At 40.4% G+C, this 19,643-nt stretch overlaps 1 protein-coding gene across 4 annotated transcripts in view; it reads left to right on the forward strand.

Moving 5' to 3' along the window:
• The window catches only part of adck1 (aarF domain containing kinase 1), a 430,485-nt gene that overhangs the window by 78,964 nt on the left and 331,878 nt on the right, over nucleotides 1-19,643 (forward strand). For all 4 annotated transcript variants that reach the window (XR_007938328.1, XR_007938304.1, XM_022199420.2 and 1 more), the window contains 2 exons: nucleotides 10,288-10,437; nucleotides 12,567-12,764. Coding sequence is in view for 2 of the 4 variants with exons in the window: in XM_022199420.2 (XP_022055112.1) it covers nucleotides 10,288-10,437; nucleotides 12,567-12,764 (348 nt within the window). In the remaining 2 variants the exon portion in view is untranslated. The remainder of the gene's footprint in view (nucleotides 1-10,287; nucleotides 10,438-12,566; nucleotides 12,765-19,643) is intronic.

Consider the following 19,643-nt stretch of genomic DNA (forward strand, 5'->3'; position numbering starts at 1 on the left):
GCCACGATTTGTCTCCCAGCAAATAAATAACACCACAGGGACATGTTTAGACTGTAAATAAATGCATTTTTACCTTAGGTGGTCTTTAAAATGTTGACTTTTATAGTTTAAAAAAGGCTGCCAGAAACTGAATGACCCCAGATGTCATCTTCAAATGTTGAAGTCTAAAATCCAACGCTGGAGGACGATGCCATGTGTGGTTATGAAAGCTGAAATTGATAGTTGTGCTGTTACTGTCCTCTGAAACACACAAAACACATGAACACATCTCAGTACACACACACACACACACACACACACACACACACACACACACACACACACACACACAATCACTGTAAGGGACACATGTGACACAAATTAATGTGAGCATTAAGCAGTGATGATGAGTGTTAGAAGACAGCTGACATGATAGATAGAGGACACAACACACACACACACACACAGTGGACAAATAGAATTATGAGGTGGCAGTGGTGCATGCAGGATCGTGTGTGTATGTGTGTGTGTGTGTGTGTAAAATCACAAGATGGATGAGGACCCAAATAGTCCGAACTCGAGCTCTTGATGTGATCAGAACGTGGTATTGCTTTGCTATGATTGTTTTTTTTCTTTTTGCACCCCACCCAGCCTCATAGTGGAAAGATTCCAGATATGACTGGATGGACTATAATCATAAAACTCAATGGTTCCAGTGTTTCACAGTATTGGGGCTTTGGCTTTTAAAATGTGTAGCACATTCTTTTAATTTAATATAATAAATAGAGTTGGACTTCTAAATATTTAAAAAGTGTTAGGGTAAATATTTAAAAAATCTGCCTTCTCTTTTCCAGTGTTCTGCTCCATATCGATCAATAGGTATTGATTGGCTCATTTTTATTCCATGTTTTCTGTGCTGTTTGCTAACCCTACTCTAATCCATGCTAATGTGATCTTTTTCTCAGCAGTAGAAGCTAGATATTTAGCTAGCTGTTACTGCTGACCAAGAGGACAAACTGAGTGATGGAAAACAGTCCAAAGAATTAGTCTGATCCTGATAATATGAGATAGAGTGAGACGTTCAATCAAGGCTGACAATGGATGAAAAGATGGAAAATAGAAGAGAGGATACAGCTTTGCTCTATTCATTCTTTAGGGACACTGTTTCATGATGTTAATTCCAGCATTTCATGTGATTCACTGTTTTCTTCTCCTTCTACCAGCTAAATAGGTTCTGCTAACATGTCGTGGGACATGTTCCATCTATAATAATTATTATTTTGTCCTCCTAAGACCCGAGTGTTGGTTGGGCTTGCATTTTAGTTTTTTTCTCGTTATTTGAGATAAGGAGTAACCAATAAATAGAATAATTGGATAATATCTAATACTTGATTATTGTTTATTACATTTACATTATGTATTACTAGATTTACATTGTTATTGTTATTACTATTATTATTATTTGTAGTTGTATTATTAGGAATAGAAGTAGTAATATTAGTACTACTAGTAGTATTAACAATACGCTCTTTTGGTTAAAAAAAAAAAAAAACACGTCCTCATATGTGGATGGCAGGTCTGAAGAGGTTAAAATATTATCTTGATTAAAAAAATCCCACAATTACAAGAGACATCAATGAAAAAAATAAAACAGAAAAAAACAGACATTTTAGGAGGAACTCCAGACTTATTTGGTATTTTAAAAAACATTTTCAAACATTCTTTTCTCTTAGTTTTTTTTTTTTATTTGGTCTCAGGACAAGAACATTTACACAACTACTGCATGCTTTAGTATTTTCTACATTATTTGAATTTTGATGGGTGGGGCGTAGAATGTCCTCCGGTCCTGGAATGACCCTTACTGTATGATAGAAAAGAACCGCTTTACAGGCTGTCACTGGTCTGTTGAACTCCTGAAGTCTGCAGGAGACACCACCCTTACTGGTTTCCTGTGGGTGAAACTGGCTGCAGGTGGGAGTCTGACCGTCTTCTGACCTGGTACACGGAGGTGGACTCCAGAAGAAGCACCGTCACCTTATGTGACGACCTGGTTCACACCATAGAGACCGTGATCACCCAGGATCTAAAGAAGAACATCAGTCGCCAAGAGGGCCCAGTGAAGGCTGCGGTTCCTACTGCAGCTCAAGAAGTTTAACCTGCCCAAGTCAGTGATGGTGTCCTTTCTTCTCCACCATCACTTAATCCATGATCTCTTTAAAACTCTCCAGTTTGTTTACAACTACAGCTGATTCTCATCAACACGTAATCACTACACCTTACAGTTACATAAAGCCCTGAGACGTATTTGCCCCATCAATGAACCCATCATTCTCAGTCACATTTATTATTATTTTTTGGTCTTTACTCTTGTTCAGATAGTGTTTACCATGGAGTATTTATGTATTTGCATCCTCCGTCTTTCCATGTGGTGGTGTGTCTAATGTCAAATTAAATTTTTAGCTTAATTTTTTATCCTCATATGAAATGAACTCTACCAGGGAGACGATAGGAAGTCTGGTTTCTGTCATACCAGCAGATAAAGTTTGAGTTACCTGCTGAACTGAAGCGTCTGTTACAGAAAGTAAACAATAAATCACTGAAGCGGAAACCAAATGCGTCTCAGGTGCAGAAGACAAAACCAATCAAATGGAAACTCAGCGGAGTCGCATGTTGATCTACAACAATCAGAGAGGATGAAGTGGAGTGTCGAAGGCTCACCTGATAAAGAAGAGGGTCAGCAGATACAGCACGGTGTAGACGTTTTACACGTTTAGATTCATATTCGTCATGCAAAGCCAGCAGGGAGGCATCTGCTCCCAGATCAGTTCTGCAACACGACACAGTGAGTCCACAGAGCTCTGATCACCACATCATGGAGTCAGAAGACAGACTAGAAGAACATGGCAAGTTCTCCAAGACGTTTGCAACAACCTGTCCAACCAGTTCCTGCATGTCATAGAGCCTCAGGGTGCTGGTGCCATTTGAAAGGTTTCTGCACTTTGTTTGGAGTAAATGGCAAAATCTGTGTGGAATAGTTTTACTAGTCTGGAAAAAAAATGATAATTTTATCCTCTGTCAGACCAATAAGGAAAACAGAATCAAAATATTCACATTTTAAAGTAGTTTACTAAAAAAATGGACACTTGCATGCACTGGTAGATCGGTGCAGTGCCCTGCTTTGTTTCAGAACTTTTTTATAATCAAATTTTTGTGATGTTGTTTTACAAATGTTAACCTGAACACTGTAATTGTAAATTAGCAATTAATGCAAACTGCATCTGAAACATCAGAACTGTCAACTGATTATTTTTGTAGTGTTCAGAAGCAGAGCGGTAAACTTCCCTCTCAGGCTGTTTTTCCATTTTTATGCTGCTGTTTTCATCATTTTCTTTGGTACATAAAGCTAAGTTCAAATCCATGAAAGTACACTGCTCAAAAAAATTGAAGGAACACTTTTTAATCTAAGTATTGCATCAAATCAGTCAAACATGTGGAATACTGATCTGGTCAAGTAAGTAAAAGAGGAGGTTTTTAGTCAGCTTCAGTTGATTTGGTGTTCATGAGATTAACAACAGATGCACGAGAGGGGTAACAATGAGACAACCCCCAAAACAGGAATGACTTTTTCAGTGAAGGCCACTGGCATTTTTTTCCTTCCTAATGTTTTCTGACTGTTTTTCACTAGTTTTGCATTTGGCTAGGGCAGGGGTCGGCAACCCGCGGCTCCGGAGCCGCATGCGGCTCTTTCAGCCCTCTGTTGTGGCTCCCTGTAACTTTGGAAAATACATTGTTCTGCCTTTCAGGCGCGTTTCAATGCATTTTAATAGAGAGAATTTTATTGTGAAATTACCGCTCTTACTTTGACGTATCACTCCACCGGATGTGGTGTGCCTGTGACATGAGAGCGCAAAGCTGATGAAGAGAGACAACACGGAGCTTCCGATTCCCACACGTTTCATGCCTTTTTTAAAATTTTACTCCTGGAGAAGCAACGCCTGTAGTTTCACATCGTTTTGTACTCAAGAATGGCAAGGCTGTATATTAAAGCTCCACTCCAAGAAAGACACGTCTTTGAGTCAAAAGTACTCATGATAGGGTAATACACGTTACTCGTAAGAACACGGCTCGATGTCACATCCAGGCAGCAGGTCAGAGAGTCAGAGGAGTGTCGTCTTGGAAAAATAGGGCAGCGACTTACCGGAGAAAAGTTATTAGCTTAAGATAAATAGATAAATAGATTTTACAAGTTAAATAGACATTCGCAAAATATTGATTTCCAGCTAACATTACGTAAGGAGCAAAAATGACATTAACCAAGTAAGATACATATTAGTGGAAGGACACAATTAAAAAATGAATCTATCGAATTAGAGGCTTTGTAATTAAGTAATCACGACTGATTAACAAGGGCATAGAGGTAAAAAAAAAAAAAAAGATATATGCAGCGTTGTCTTCATTTTAAATGCCAAAAGGAATTTGCGGCTCCTGGTGTTTTCTTTTCTGTGGGAAACGGGTCAAAATGGCTCTTTGAGTGTTAAAGGTTGCTGACCCCTGGGCTAGGGTAAGTGTCACTACTGATAGCATGAGGCGATACCTGGACCCTACAGAGGTTCCACAGACAGTCCAACTCCTCCAGGATGGCACATCAATGCGTGCCATTGCCAGAAGGTTTGCTGTGTCTGCCAGCACATTCTCAAGAGCATGGAGGAGGTTCTAGGAGACAGGAAGTCACTCGAGGAGAGCTGGACAGAGCTGTAGAAGGTCCTCAACCCATCAGCAGGACAGCTATCTGCTCCTTTGTGCAAGGAGGAACAGGATGAGCACTGCAATAGCTCTACAAAATGGCCTCTAGCAGGCTACTGGTGGGAATGTCTCTGACCAAACAATCAGAAAGAGATGTAATGAGAGTGGTCTGAGGGCCTGACATCCTCTAGTGCCTGCTGTGCTCGCTGACCGGCACCGTGGAGCTCAGTTGACATTTGCCATAGAACACAGGAATTGGCAGGTCTGCCAATGGTGCCCTGTGCTTTTCACAGATGAGAGCAGGTTCATCGTGAGCACATGTCAGACATGGAAAGGTCTGGAGAAGCCGTGGAGAACGTTATGGTGCCTATAACATGGTTTAGCATGACCGGTTTGGTGGTGAGTCACTGATGGTCTGAGGAGGCATATCCATTGAGGGACACACAGACCTCTACAGGCTGGACAATGGCATTCTGACTGCCTTTAGGTATCAGGATAAAATCCTTTGACCCATTGTCAGACCCTACACTGGTGCAGTGGTCCTGGATTCCTTGTGGTGCACGACAATGCCTGGCCTCGTGTGGCAAGAAAATTCATGCAGTTCCTGGAGGATGAAGGAACTGATACCATTGACTGGTCCCAATACTCACCTGACCTAAATCCAATACAATACCTTTGGAACATTATGTTTAGTTCCATCCAACATCATCAGGTTGCTCCTCAGACTGTCCAGGAGCTCAGTGATGCCATGGTACAGATCTGGGAGGAGATACCCCAGGACACCATCCATCATCTCATGAAGAGCATGTCCCGATATTGTCAGGCTGCATACAAGCATATGGAGGTCATACAAACTACTGAATACCATTTTGAGTTGCTGCCAATGAATTTCAGAAAATGGACTAGCTTGCCACATCAGTTTTTCACTTTGATGTTGGAATGTCTTGAATTTAGCCCTCCTGGGGGGTTGATAATTTTCATTTCCATCAAACAATGTCGCATCTTTTCATTCCTAACACATTATCCAGTCCATATCAATGTAAATATCCAGTTTGTTTTTCCCCCGCATTGAAATATGATGTATTTTCAAAGTGTTCCTTTAATTTTTTTGAGCAGTGTATATGAGAAGAGACTCATCAATAAAGTTCAAGCTTTCCACAACCTGAACTAAATACTGTCCTTCTCTGTGGATGTCTGTGGATTCTGCATACATCTAGCAATAGATGCAGACTTAGTATTTAAATTGAATCCGCTGGCCTGGCCTGAGAAACAGTTATGAGATTTGGGCTAAAACAAAAGAGAGAGCACTGGGACAATTCAGATGTTGTTAAAACCAGACAAAAGGGTTATTTCAGGCCGAATGGGGCCGTTAGTCGCTGTGGAATCATCTCTGTTTGAAATCTGGTAGTAAAATAATGATTTTCTGTTCTCTTTCTCTCCACTGTCAATCTGTGCAGCTCTAATTAACGGCCATTAGCGTCTGCCCATTCCTCCCTGAGACCATTTGTTGGCTCTCTGCTCTCCTGCTATATAACTGTGTCTGTCGGCTTGTGTTTGTAAAGCAGTGTGAGGACATTTGTGCATTGTGAGGACATTGAGGTTGACCCCTCTACTTCCAAGGACTGTTGGAAGGATGTTGTTGGTGTCCAGTGCAGAGTGCTCCTGGGTTACGCTGAGGTTGTTTCCTCTGCGGCTGTAGTTTGATATCTTGGTGTCAAAGAGGGTCTGCACAAATCCAGGGACTCACACTGTGCATGCACATACACATGCACATGCACATGCTCGTGAACACCCTGTGCCCTATTTTCTCCTCTGGAGGCATCCACCAGCACGAACGCTCTGACTAACCATGAATCACATCCACACAGTTTAAATGCTCTGGTTGAATCCAGTAAATTAAATTAGCGAGTACACAAGAGGAAAATATGGAGCTTAGTGAAAGTTTAATTAGAAGCACCACATTCACATTTTTCTCCTTCAGTGTTGCTTCCAGCTGCTGCAGTTTGAAGCATCCACAGTCAGAAACATTGTAGGTAAGGACAGGTCATAGTCTGCTGCTGTAAGCCCAGCGCAGTTTAATTAATCACACAATACAGGAGACTCTTCCAGATATGGCTTTAATATGCTATGTGTAGTGGAGATATTATTCACTGTTTGTTCAGTGAGTTTAAACATATGATGCTTACACGGGATACTGTGTTTATTTTGGATCCCATGAAGAGCTGCTGCAGAGGGAACAATTAACAGAGATGTAAATAAATGAACTGAGGTTTCTATCATGTCTTAGAAGGCTTCAATATGTCTCTGAGCTTAGTTTTAGCCCTCCGAGCTCCAAAACATTTCTGGGTGTTGTTTGATTCTGTTCCACTTATTTGAGTCCAACACCTCCATGGAAACAGCAGAACCCCGGCTAGACGTAGAGAGAACTCAAACAGGTTATCTTTAGTGGGATAAAGTTCTACCAGCATGAATCCTAAAATACAGTGCCTATCACAAGTATTCACCCCCTTTGATGTTTTACCCTTTTATTGCTTTCATAAATCAATCTTGGTCAATAAAATTTAGCTTTTTTAACAAAAACATGTATTGGAAAAAATTCTTTAATGTCAAAGTGAAAACAGATTTCTATAATGTTAATGAAAGAAAATTATATAAATAAAAATAACTGCATAATTATTCACCCCCTTTTTAATTTAATGGCCTAATTCAATAGAGGTCCATCAAATTGTTGCCAATAGTCTCACAATTAGTGAAATGAAGATCACCTGAGTGGTGTGGGTGTGTTTCAAGTGGTTGAGTTGTAAAACACCTGTGTCTGAAGGGTCCAGAGAGTGGTTGATCAGTATTCCTGGCTACCATTACACCATGAAGACAGAAGAACACTCTAAGCAACTCAGGGAAAGGGTTATTGTGAAGTACAATTCAGGGGATGGTTACAAAAAAATTTCCAAGGCACTGAACATCCCCCAGAGTTCAGTGAAATCAATTATCAAGAAATGGAAGGAATATGGCACTTGTGTGAATCTGCCTAGATCAGGCCGCCCTCGTAAACTGAGTGACCGTGCAAGTAGGAGACTAGTGAGAGAAGCCACCAAGACCCCTACAACTACTCTGAAGGAGTTACAAGCTTCAGCTGCTGAGATGGGAGAGACTGTGCATGTAGCAACTGCTGCCCGGGTTCTTCACCGGTCAAAGCTTTATGGGAGAGTGGCAATGAGAAAGCCACTGTTGAAGAAAAGTCATATTAGATCTCGACTAGAGTTTGCCAAAAAGCACGTGGAAGACTCCATGGTCAAGTGGAAGAAGATTCTTTGGTCTGATGAGACCAAAATTGAGCTTTTTGGCCATCAGACAAGACGTCATGTTTGGCAGAAACCAAACACTGCACATCACCAAAAACACACCATCTCCACTGTGAAGCATGGTGGTGGCAGCATCATGCTGTGGGGATGTTTCTCAGCAACTGGACCTGGAATGCTTGTAAAGATAGAGGGCAGAATGAATGCTGCAAAATACACTGAAATCCTGGGGGACAATCTTTTTCAGTCTGCAAGAGAACTACGTCTTGGGAGAAGATTTATTTTCCAGCAAGACAATGATCCAAAACATACTGCAAAAGCTACACAGGAATGGTTAAAAAAGAAGCAGGTAAATGTTCTGGAGTGGCCGAGTCAAAGCCCAGACCTCAATCCTATAGAGAGTTTGTGGCTGGACTTGAAAAGGGCTGTTCATGCCCGATACCCATGCAACCTGACAGAGCTTGAGCAGTTTTGCAAAGAAGAATGGAGCAAAATTGCAGTGGGCAGATGTGCAAGACTGACTGAGACCTATCCACACAGACTCACTGCTGTGATTCCAGTCAAAGGTGCATCTACGAAATACTGACTTGAAGGGGATGAATAATTTTGCAAACAATTATTTTCATTTATATAATTTTCTTTCATTAACATTACTTTATAGAAATCTGTTTTCACTTTGACATTAAAGAGTTTTTTCCAATAATTTTTTTGTTAAAAAAGCTACATTTTATTGACCATGATTGATTTATGAAAGCAATAAAAGGGTAAAATATCAAAGGGGGTAAATACTTATGATAAGCACTGTATAAAAACCAAAAGCTGTACTACTTTGATTGTTTATTTAACAAAAATTGCAGCACTTCCACACATGCAACACTTTTCCAAGTAGTTCTAGGTGTATTAATACAGGACAACATGTCTCAGCATGCTGTAGATATTTTACTATTAAACTCTTTAGTCTGTTTCCATGCATCTCCTCTCTGCTCTCTGGAAACACTGCACACAGTTTAGCTCTGAAGTCCTGATATTTGTCACATGACTGCTGGTCTCAGATCAGGCAGTCATGATATCTCAGTTATGGTGATGGAAAAGAGCAGAATTTTTAGTTGTTTTTTTTTCCAAAATCTTTATTTTGAAAATTGTTGTACTTCAAATAAGCTGTTACAGTGTTATGGAGCTGAAATGTAGTCTTTCCTCCTTCCCCACATTTCTGTCTTTGTATTGAACTTAAAGGGGAACTTCGGTTTTTTTCAACCTGAGGTCTGTTTTCACATGTCATTTCATACATGTGAGTGATGGAGAAATGAATTTTCGACATAGCTCCAGTATTTAGCCAGACAGGCAGCTTCGAAGCTCAGCTACCAGCTCAGCTAGCGAAAAGTATGGGGCAACTTGCCCTCCCGTGTCAAAGTCCGCCCTAACGTGCTTTTTTCCCCCACACTGACCCGCTCGGATAGTCTCAGTGAGTGTCCCACAACATACTAGAGATGAGAAGTGAACGAAAACCTCCACATTACCTGGCGATCGCTCTTTGTTGTGGTCTGTATCCAAATCTCAGGACTCTAGAAAGCAAATCTCGTTCCGAAATATCGCAATATCGCGCAATAGCTCGCGCCAAAACACCAGTTTAGGACTGCTACGTTAAACACTACTGTTTAAAAGTTTGGGGTCACTCAGAAACGTCCTTATTTTTGAAAGGAAAGCACTTTTTTTAGTCAAGATAACATGAAATGAATGATAAATCCAGTGTAGACATTGTTAATGTGGTAAATGACTATTCTATCTGGAAACAGCTGATTTTTAATGAAATATCTCCATAGGGGTACAGAGGAACATTTACAGCAACCATCACTCCTGTGTTCTAATGCTACATTGTGTTAGCCAATGGTGTTGAAAGGCTCATTGATGATTAGAAAACCCTTGTAGTTATGTTAGCACATGGATAAAAGTGTGAGTTTACATGGAGAACATGGGGTTATCTGGATGAGCCCAGACTATTGAACAATAGTTTATTTATTAAAGATCAGGAATGAAGTCTGGATAGGAGATTTATTTAAACATGTTTGAGAATATTGTGTATGGTGGCCATATTCAAATATTTACCACTATGTACAAAAACCATAAATAAGAATAACACTAATAAACTAACATTGTCACAGTTAGTGATGCTTAGACCACAGCAGTAAGATCAATTACTCTAGAATTTTGTTTTTGTTTCCTTTGTTTCTTCTCAGTTTTTGTGAAATCTGTTTCTCCTTTTCCTCAGATCTCAGAGAACCTGGGTAAGATATACAGTGAAATGATCTTTGTCCATGGCTTCGTTCACTGTGACCCCCACCCCGGCAACGTGTTGGTCCGAAAGTGTCCCCAGAGCAAGAAGACCGAGATCGTTCTGCTCGATCACGGCCTGTATCAGGTGGGAAATCTGCAGGCTGCCCGGACATAAAGAAAATACCATTTGTTCTAATATTGCGGTCCATTTTTCATGCCGCGGGCTGAGGCCTTGAGTAAATAGGTAGATCAGCAAACACACAGGCGGGATGCTTGTGAAAAAACACGGACCACACACACACTTCCACAGGCAGACACACAGTTTTATTAGCGCTGCAGCACGATAAAAGCTTTTTGATAAACAACTCATTTGATGTTGTTCTTAGCAGAGTGCAGTGTGTTTGAATGCACCACGGCCCTAATCATACAGGAGCATATGTGTGCTCCCATGTTCTACACACACACACACACACACACACACACACACACACACACACACACACACACACACACACACACACATGCTAGCTCTTTGATTGTTAACGCTCTTACAAACGTCTCCTGGCTGATACAGACATCCACACGTCTTACATGTTTTTTTTTCTTGCTTGTTCCTGTATTCATGAAGAGATTTTAGTAATAAACATGCAACTCCATCATTTTTTGACACACAATGTACACACACACACAGACTTCCCTCGGACCATAATGGCACCAATTTATTCCTAATGACTTGTGAATCAGCTGTCATTTTAGAGTAGAATATTAATCTAGTCATCACACACAAACACACACACTGTCATTTCCAGTGTCATTACCAGTTGAATGCTACACACTGAGGATGTGTTCAAAGTGCTGCTGTTGGTCTGGAAGTGGTCGAGGGTTCTTAGCTGAGGGAGCGACTAAAGAAAAAGAAACGCATTAAGAGAAAAATGAGATTTGTTATTTTGTGTTCCTGTTGAATCCATGAATAGTGAAGATGTGTTTACATTTGATTATTATTTTAACACATTTTATTCAGGCTGTCTAAACTATGATGATTGCTAGTTGATGAAAAGATAAATTAAACCTGTAATTACATGAGAATTGCCTACGGGACGAACTCTGTATGAAGATGAAGCTTTTATCTTTGCACAACCAACAAATAAATATGTGTTTGTTGATTGTGCAAAAATCAACAAATCTTTGCATTTCAAGCCTCCAAAAGATTTAGAATTCTTAAACAGAAACCTGCACAGAAGGAGTTACAGAAAATGATAAAAAAAAAACCAATCCACATAATATTCGATGTGGAGTTTGGCAGTTTCCTTTCACAGGCAGGTTAGGGGGAAAATACACACTGGTATAAAGAGTTGTGTGTTTATTGTGTTATTGGCTGTGGTCATTTAGTCTCATCAATAATTTAGATGCTTTAACCCGGGGTGTCAAACCTTTGGACGACTTTGGAAAGTATAAAAATGACAGAGGAGGCATTAACTGCTATGTTTCAGTAAAAGTCACTGCTATTTTGCATTTCTCCACTGCACTGCCACAACTTTTATCTATATTTTATGCATACATTTTCTACATTTACTGGGCAGGGGGATAACTTAACCTTCCTCCTTAATACTTCCCATTTAGTTTGTGTGATATTTCAGTTCAGGTGTGTCAGGATTATTACACAGATGTATATATATAAATTTAAAATAATCTCTAGATCTTGACAAGTTGTAAAATACTACATCATTCAGTTCAGTTCCAGATAGCTGTGACTGAATGTTGTGTTCCTTTGCAGACACTCTGTGATCTGGAAGTTGTAATGTGGAAATGATAAACTGAGGCTGAATGTTGCTGAAATTAAACTTATTGAACTTAAGAAATTTCAGTTTCTTTATAATGTTTTGCAAAAACATGATTAATTGAATGAGAACCTTGGAAGAAACTACTTTTTTTGCACTAAAACAAAGGAAAAAATTGAAGTTGGTTATTACGTTTTGATTTTAGTGGCACGGGAACTTATTTGACTTATTTGTTACTTTTAAGAAATATTCTCAAACATTCTTTTTTTAATGGATTTGGTCTCAGGACAAGTAAATTTACACAACAAGTGCATGTTTTAGTATTTTGTACATGGATTATTTGAAATTTGATGGGTGGGACGTAAAATGTCCTCCAGTCCTCCAGTTCTGTATATTAAATGACTCTAACATAGAAACTTCCCTGGTTCAGTTTACCTGATATCAGTAAGATAGAAAGTCAAATAAAATGTCGTCTAATCGCTCATTCTCCCCTCAGGTCCTGCAGCCAGACTTCAGGCTAGACTACTGTCGGCTGTGGCAGGCTCTGATCAACAGCGACATGTCTGGGATGGAACGTTACAGCCGCAGACTGGGAGCTGGAGATCTGTACCCGCTGTTTGCTTGTGTTCTGACCGCTCGGTCCTGGACTGCTGTGAATGCTGGAATCACTTCGGTTCCTGTTACACACTCTGAGGTACCATCTTTCTCACTGTCTTGTGTCATTTTGTGCATTTCATATTTTTGAAAACATAAAAATATTAGAGGCTACAATTATTTTTCTACATTTTTGCAGTGTCAGCCTGTTAAACATTTATGAAAAATAAGGCACCAAAGCAGGCCACCTGAGGTCACATAACTGTATATAAACATGCAGGGGTGAGGATGCAGAATTCCTCAGTCATTTGAGATTTAAAACTTGTTCTATGATACATTTCTCTGACTCTACATCTGGGGCCTGTTACAACCAGAACCGAGCTGTGAAGTGATGTCTTAGCTCGTGTTGTTGTCCGTTTACATGTGCCATCATAGCAAAATGTGATCCTGGAGACACCAGCTGTAATATTGCAAAATAGTATGAAGTCCTTTGACAGCTGTTTACAAGTTTGTCTGTTTGTGGACCTCCATGATTGCATCATAACCATACAAGATACAGTCATGAAACTTTGAAAATTAAAGCCAACTTTCAAGAGGAATGTGGTCAGACATCACAGCTGTAATGTGACCATTAAAAGATGGTCTCTAAGTTTGGTGTAGCGCAGCATGGAATATTGCAACCTGTTCTGGATGTGATAGAAACTGACCCCAGAATGAGTTTTCACTTCAATTGCTTGTTAACACAAATAATTAATCAGTCAATCACATGGCAGCAACTCAATGCATTTATTCATGTGGTCAAGAGAAGTTACTGAAGTTCAAGCCGAGCATCAGAATGGAGAAGAAAGGGGATTTAAGTGACTTTTTGCAGAAACTGCTGATCTACTGGGATTTTCACCACAACCATCTTTAGGGTTTACAGAGAACAGTCCAAAAACAGAAAATATCTAGTGAGCAGCTTGTTGATATGAAGATCTGAGGAGAATGAACAGACTGGTTGGAGATGATAGAAAGGAAACAGGAACTCAAATAACCACTGGTTCCAACAAAGGAATGCAGAATACCATCTCTGAAGGACATGTCCATCCTTGCAGAAGATGTTCTACAGCAGCAGAAGACCACACTGAGTTCCTGTCAGCTAAGAAAAGGAAACTGAGGCTACAACTCACACAGACTCACCTAAACTGGACAAGATTGGAGAAACATTTGTGGTCTGATGAGTCTCCATTTCAACTGCAACATTGAAATGATCAGAATAAACACCATAAATCCTGGATCCATCCTGTCTTGTATCAACGGTTCAGGCTGCCGGTGGTGTGATGGTGTGGGGGATATCTTCTTAGTACCAACTGATCATGGTTTAAACTCCACAGCCCACCTGAGTATTGCTGCTGACCATCTCCATCCCATAATGACCACAGTGGACCATCTTCTGATGCTACTTCCAGCAGGATAATACTTCATGTTATAAAGCTCAGAGCATCTCAAACTGTTTTCTTGAACATGACAATGAGTTCTCTGTACTCCAACGGCCTCCACAGTCACCAGATCTCCATCCAGTAGAACCTTTAGCTGTGGCGGAACGGGAGATTGGATCATGGATGTTCAGTCGACAAATCTGCAGCAATTCTGCGATGCTATCATGTCAATATGGACCAAAATCTCTGAGGAATACTTCCTACCATCTTGTTGACGGTATGACATGAAGAATTATGGCAGTTCTGAAGGCAAAAGGGGATCCAACCTTTTCCCAAATAAAGTGACCAGTGAGTGTATATTAACACAACTCCAACACCAAATGTTGTTGAAATGTCTTTATGCTTAAAAACATGTTTTAAAAAAAATAATTTTCCAGCATTTATTCCTCAGTGCTGATTGGCTGTTGCTCCTGACCTGCAGCCAGTTAAATAGTGCTGTGGAGGGACTCTGCTCAAACCCACAGAGATGCAGCTGGAATGGAGACAAAGTGAAATTCATATATTTGATCAGAAATCAGTTAAAAACAAACCAACTAAATAGCTATACTGATTATCTAAAAAAAACTAAAAATTGGAGACATTGTTCAACTTGAATGATAGTCGGTCAACTTCTACCCCATACCCATACATAAAGAGGAGGTTTTTGTTCCTTCCCATTGAGTTCTTGCTGAAAGGATGTTCAAAGGAAACCTTAGATTTGTTCATTTTCTCTGTTTAAAGTTTGTTAGGTCTTCGTTATGCTATGTGAGATGACATAAGTTGTGAATTCCACTTTATAAATAAAATTTCATTGAACTGAATACAGTTTGTCTGTATATGTAGCCCTGTGACAGACTGGCGACCTGTCCAGGGTGTCCCCTGCCTTCGCCCGAGTCAGCTGAGATAGACTCCAGCACCCCCCGCGACCCGAGTGAGGATAAAGCGGTGTATAGAGAATGGATGGATGGATGAACCGAATACACACTTCCTAGAACCGTGCTGTCTTTAAAACTGTGAATAAACTATGATTGAGCATCACCAAGCAGAGAAATAATTCTTCTCGTCACAGTTTGATTTGTTTGGGTCAGAAACTTTAAGAAAGTCTGTTGGATTCATGTGTGTGAGGAGCCAATGAGGAGCTTGGCCAGTGGAAGTCTTGGCTTCAGTGACAAGGACTCCAGTGAACATGCGTTATTCGCCCACAGGCGTGGAAGCGTGAGGAATCCTGCGGAGTGTCTTTTAGCACATGCTCTCAGTGTGCAGCTTTACTCACAATGAATGGGAACTATCATTGAAAGCAGTAGCTGGCTGTCCTTTGTGCAGGATATTGTGTTCCGTTTCATATTTGTGTCAGAAGGTTATGTTTGATCCTGATTATGCTTCCAAGCCCGATCAATAAAGCCTGATCAAGAAAGAATTAGCTTTCCCACTTTGATGAAGAACTAGACAGACCTTAAAACCTGGGGGATAGACTAGAATACTGACTGTGTGAAGCCTTTACCCCTCATCATACATTTAAACGCTCACATGTCTATTTGCCATGTAGTATAACAGGTTATTTTAAAAAAATACAACAACATTCACTTCCCAGCTCATGGAGACTCAAATATTAACACTAAGTACTAATGTTCGTCTGCATTTCTTCAAGATAAGAGTAGTTTGAGAATCCACCAGCTTGAAACTGGTTTGTGTAGCCCTTTACCCACAGGTGTTCTACAACGCCATCTGTGCTCAGGAGAGAGTTTATTTATACCCCTCTTATGCAACATTTTATAGCTGGCAGAAGTACTACACAACGGTCTGCTACAGTGTGCCACCCCCTCACATATGACGGCTAGTCCAAGGCTGCCAGGGGCCACTACAGGAATAACTTGTGTCTTTTTTAGTGTTTCTGACAATGACATGTATAATGTAAAGTTAGCAGTAATCCAGACAAAGATACCAATAAAACATTATACAGTGTGTCCCTTTTAGCAGCTGATAAGCAACTAACCTCACACCACTAGACTTCTTTTTATGGGGATACCTAAAAGACAAAGTCTACGCAATGAGACCTGCAACAGTCACTGAACTGAGAACAACCATTCAATGTGAATGCACGCAAATACCAAGGGAACTATTTCATGATGTGTGCTATTCCATCGCTTCACGTTGTCGGCAGTGTCTGGACCAGAACGGTCAACAGGAGGTGACAAAACAATAGAATGATGTTTGTAAATTCTTTTACATGTTGAAAATTAAGCAAATTATAATAAACACCTAGTTTACAGTTATTTAAAGTGTGTATGCATTTTTTTTGGGACACCCTGTATATAATGTTCCTACGCTGACTTTGTCTGAATCATGACCTTCTGCCAGTGATGATGACCTATTGGATGTCTTAACGTTGACAAATTGTCTTGTTTCATACATTAAAATTAGTGTTTGCTTTGAAAAGTAGGTATTGTTGGAAAAGATGCAGGAAAATAACACAAACAGATGTCAAAAACAGGGATTTAAGTCTTTGAGTAAGATTCAAGACTACTACTGGGAAAGTTAATTAAATCAAATTTCGGTTACATTTAAAACTCTTCTTCTGCCTCTATGCCGGTAACAGCTGCAGCCAGAGTATTTGCTATTGTTCGTCCATCCGTCCGTTCTTGTGATCGTGATTGCTCAGGAAAACTCAGGGAATTTCTCTAAATTTTTCGCAAACATTCACTTGGACACATCAATGGGCAGGATGTAGACTTTGGTGATCGCATAAAATGATAAGTGATGACATTGTGTTACTAGAGAAGCACTCAGAGAGAGATCTTCTGCGGTTACAGATGTGTGAAGCATCCATGTTTTAGTGTCTTCTTTTCAGCAGCTTCCATATTTGAAGCGTAGTCTGCTGTCTTGGCTCTGTGTTCTGTTCGAGTCGGTCTTATTGGCACCGAATGAAAACAGTACATGGAACTGGACTGTCTATGTTACTCCTCATGAATATGGATGGAGACTTGCATCTTGGTCATTTTAGTTCATGTTTCAAACTTCATAATTACTACCAAAATGGGACTTTAACTGTATACTTTAGAGTATCACTCTGTCTTTGTTAGAAAATCTGAATATCAGGATCATTTTGTCAGTTTACACTTTAAACTTGCAAATTATGTGCTAAACCGGGCTTAAAATACTCTCCCAGTCAGTCATAGAAATGACTGGGTAGGATGCAGAGTAACTCAGAATGTGCCACTGGGAGGATTAAGTGCAGTGATAGAAAATGACTGTGTTTTTGTGTGAATGTGTGTGAGAGAAAGAGATAGAGCGTATGTGTGTTTGAGAGATGAACAGTTAAGATAATGATATTGATTTTTTTATGTGCTTCCTTCTGTTTCCTCACAGTTCGCTGGTTTCACTCCTTTCCTTCTGTTCCTGCTCAGCTCTGCTCTGTGTTTACTTCTTACTTGTGTTTAATTCCATCCTGACTTTTCAGTGTTTCCCCTAGGATTGGTGCCTTGGGGGGGGGGTTCGCGTCGGTCGTTGTCGCCGTCGTACAAAAAGTCGAAATAAGGAATTTGAGTCATAATATGTTTTATCAAGTATAGCCACGCCCCCTGGCTCCGCCAACTTTAACGATTTATTTAAAATTCAGTATTGATTTATTTTAAGATCGGCCACCTGATCTCTCATTTTGACCATGAAAACTAACGGGAAAAAAATCCTGAGCTGTAGAAAATCAGTCTATCAAATTTTATTTTTTCCAAAAATGAATTGGGGTCTATGGAGAAAAAGCTTCTTGGAGCCAACCCTAGCGGACGGCGTGATATTGCAAGTTTTTGACACTTCCGGGTTGGCTTCAATTCTGGAGCCAGATGCTACGTCCACTATATATACAGTCTATGGTCAAAGCCCGACATGCGGTGGTGAGATGATGACTTTTGCTGCGGGGCAGGTGGGGGGGCTTGCCGTGCAGAACTTTGGCTGCTGTCACTTGGCCCGGGAGAGGCAGAGCTGCTCTGGGTGCTACTGGTTGAAGAGCCAGAGGGGCGGCTGGTGTTGCCATTATCACCCTGTGACTGTGAGCGTTTAAAAAACGCTGAGATTTTGCTTTGTTTTCATGTGCCATTTTCCGACAGTCGCTGGCGGGAGTCTGCTCACATGTGCGCTCACGCTTGTGTGTGTGTACACGTGTGCGCGCACGCTGATATTAAAATATATAATTTTCACCATTTTGTACCACTTATTGAGCGTGTGAATCATTTTTAGCCCATTTTTACGTTACGGTGTTGAAAGGCTTCATCTAATTATTTTATTATAACAATAATAATAATACTTTATTTATTTTAGGCCCAATATTATGACAGACGTCGTCTCAAAGGACCAGTTTTGCATCATAAGAAGTCATGCTGTTAAAAAGAGCGTCTTCGTTTTGTTTTTTTTTATCTCTATGAAGTTTCATCGCGGGTCCCACTTCCCTTCGTTCTCTTTTCATTTTTAACACTCCTACACGATTGAGAACAACAACAACACATGGCCCCGCTATACGGTCGTAATTACCTCATGGCGCGCGTCACTGTCATCAGAGGTGGTTTTTCTTCTGCTTCTTTATTTTATGGCTGAAATAACTCTATATTTTGGCCGTAGTTTGTTGTAGAAAGTAAAACACGAGACGCGCCACTGCAAACTAGTGTTTGTGTGTGTGGTGACTGTGGGGTGGGGGGCAGTGTGACTGTTTACAAGACGGAGGGAGGGGGGAGTAGACACAGTGGAGTGCTGCAGCGAGTGCTGTCAGGACAGCATGTGGAGCGGCCTTTATGCAGGAAAACTAAAGTTTGCGTGTAAAAAAGTAACAATTATTTTAATTTAACTTGACCTTCTGGGGGGGCGGGGGGTGCCGTTGGGAGGGCGGGGCGCCCCCCTAATATAATGGTAGGGGAAACACTGCTTTTTGTTTATTGCCTCACCAGGTATCAGCAGTGACCTCAGATCCCCAAATCCAACCAGTAAGGGTCCCTAGCCATACTAGAATAAGAGTATCAACCTAAACCCATGAGGCTTCTGTAACCATAAGTTCATCATAGTGATACTGGATGATAAAAGGGTTTTATTTCTATAGTTTTGCAGTTATTTACAATAGATTTTTAGGGCCTTTTTGGTAATTTGGTACAAAAACCCAACAGAAGTTGCGCATTGTTTATTTTTTTCCCCTCTGTTCATTCAGTTCATTCCCATTCTTTCTCTTTCTTCTACTGGCTGGATGTGTTTGATTTGGTGACCTCGCTTGTATGAATCATGTTCATTATCTATTTGAAGCAAACCAAGTAATGACATAATCTCATTTAAATGCCCACGACTCCCACCTCAGTAGAAAAAATCAGAGGGAAAATTTTCTGGAAAAAAAACCTTGAATATTCTCTGAAAGTTTTTGTTGTTGTTGCAGGACATCGTAATCATAAATTCTCTTTTATTCTTTACATGTACGAGTCGAGTGGAACTCCATTCATTTCTATGGGAATCTCCATATTCTCCTGTGTGTTTGTGAATCTCCTCATTTCATT

This window comes from Acanthochromis polyacanthus, chromosome 1 (assembly GCF_021347895.1).
Source record: "Acanthochromis polyacanthus isolate Apoly-LR-REF ecotype Palm Island chromosome 1, KAUST_Apoly_ChrSc, whole genome shotgun sequence".
In the NCBI taxonomy this organism is placed as follows: domain Eukaryota; kingdom Metazoa; phylum Chordata; class Actinopteri; family Pomacentridae; genus Acanthochromis; species Acanthochromis polyacanthus.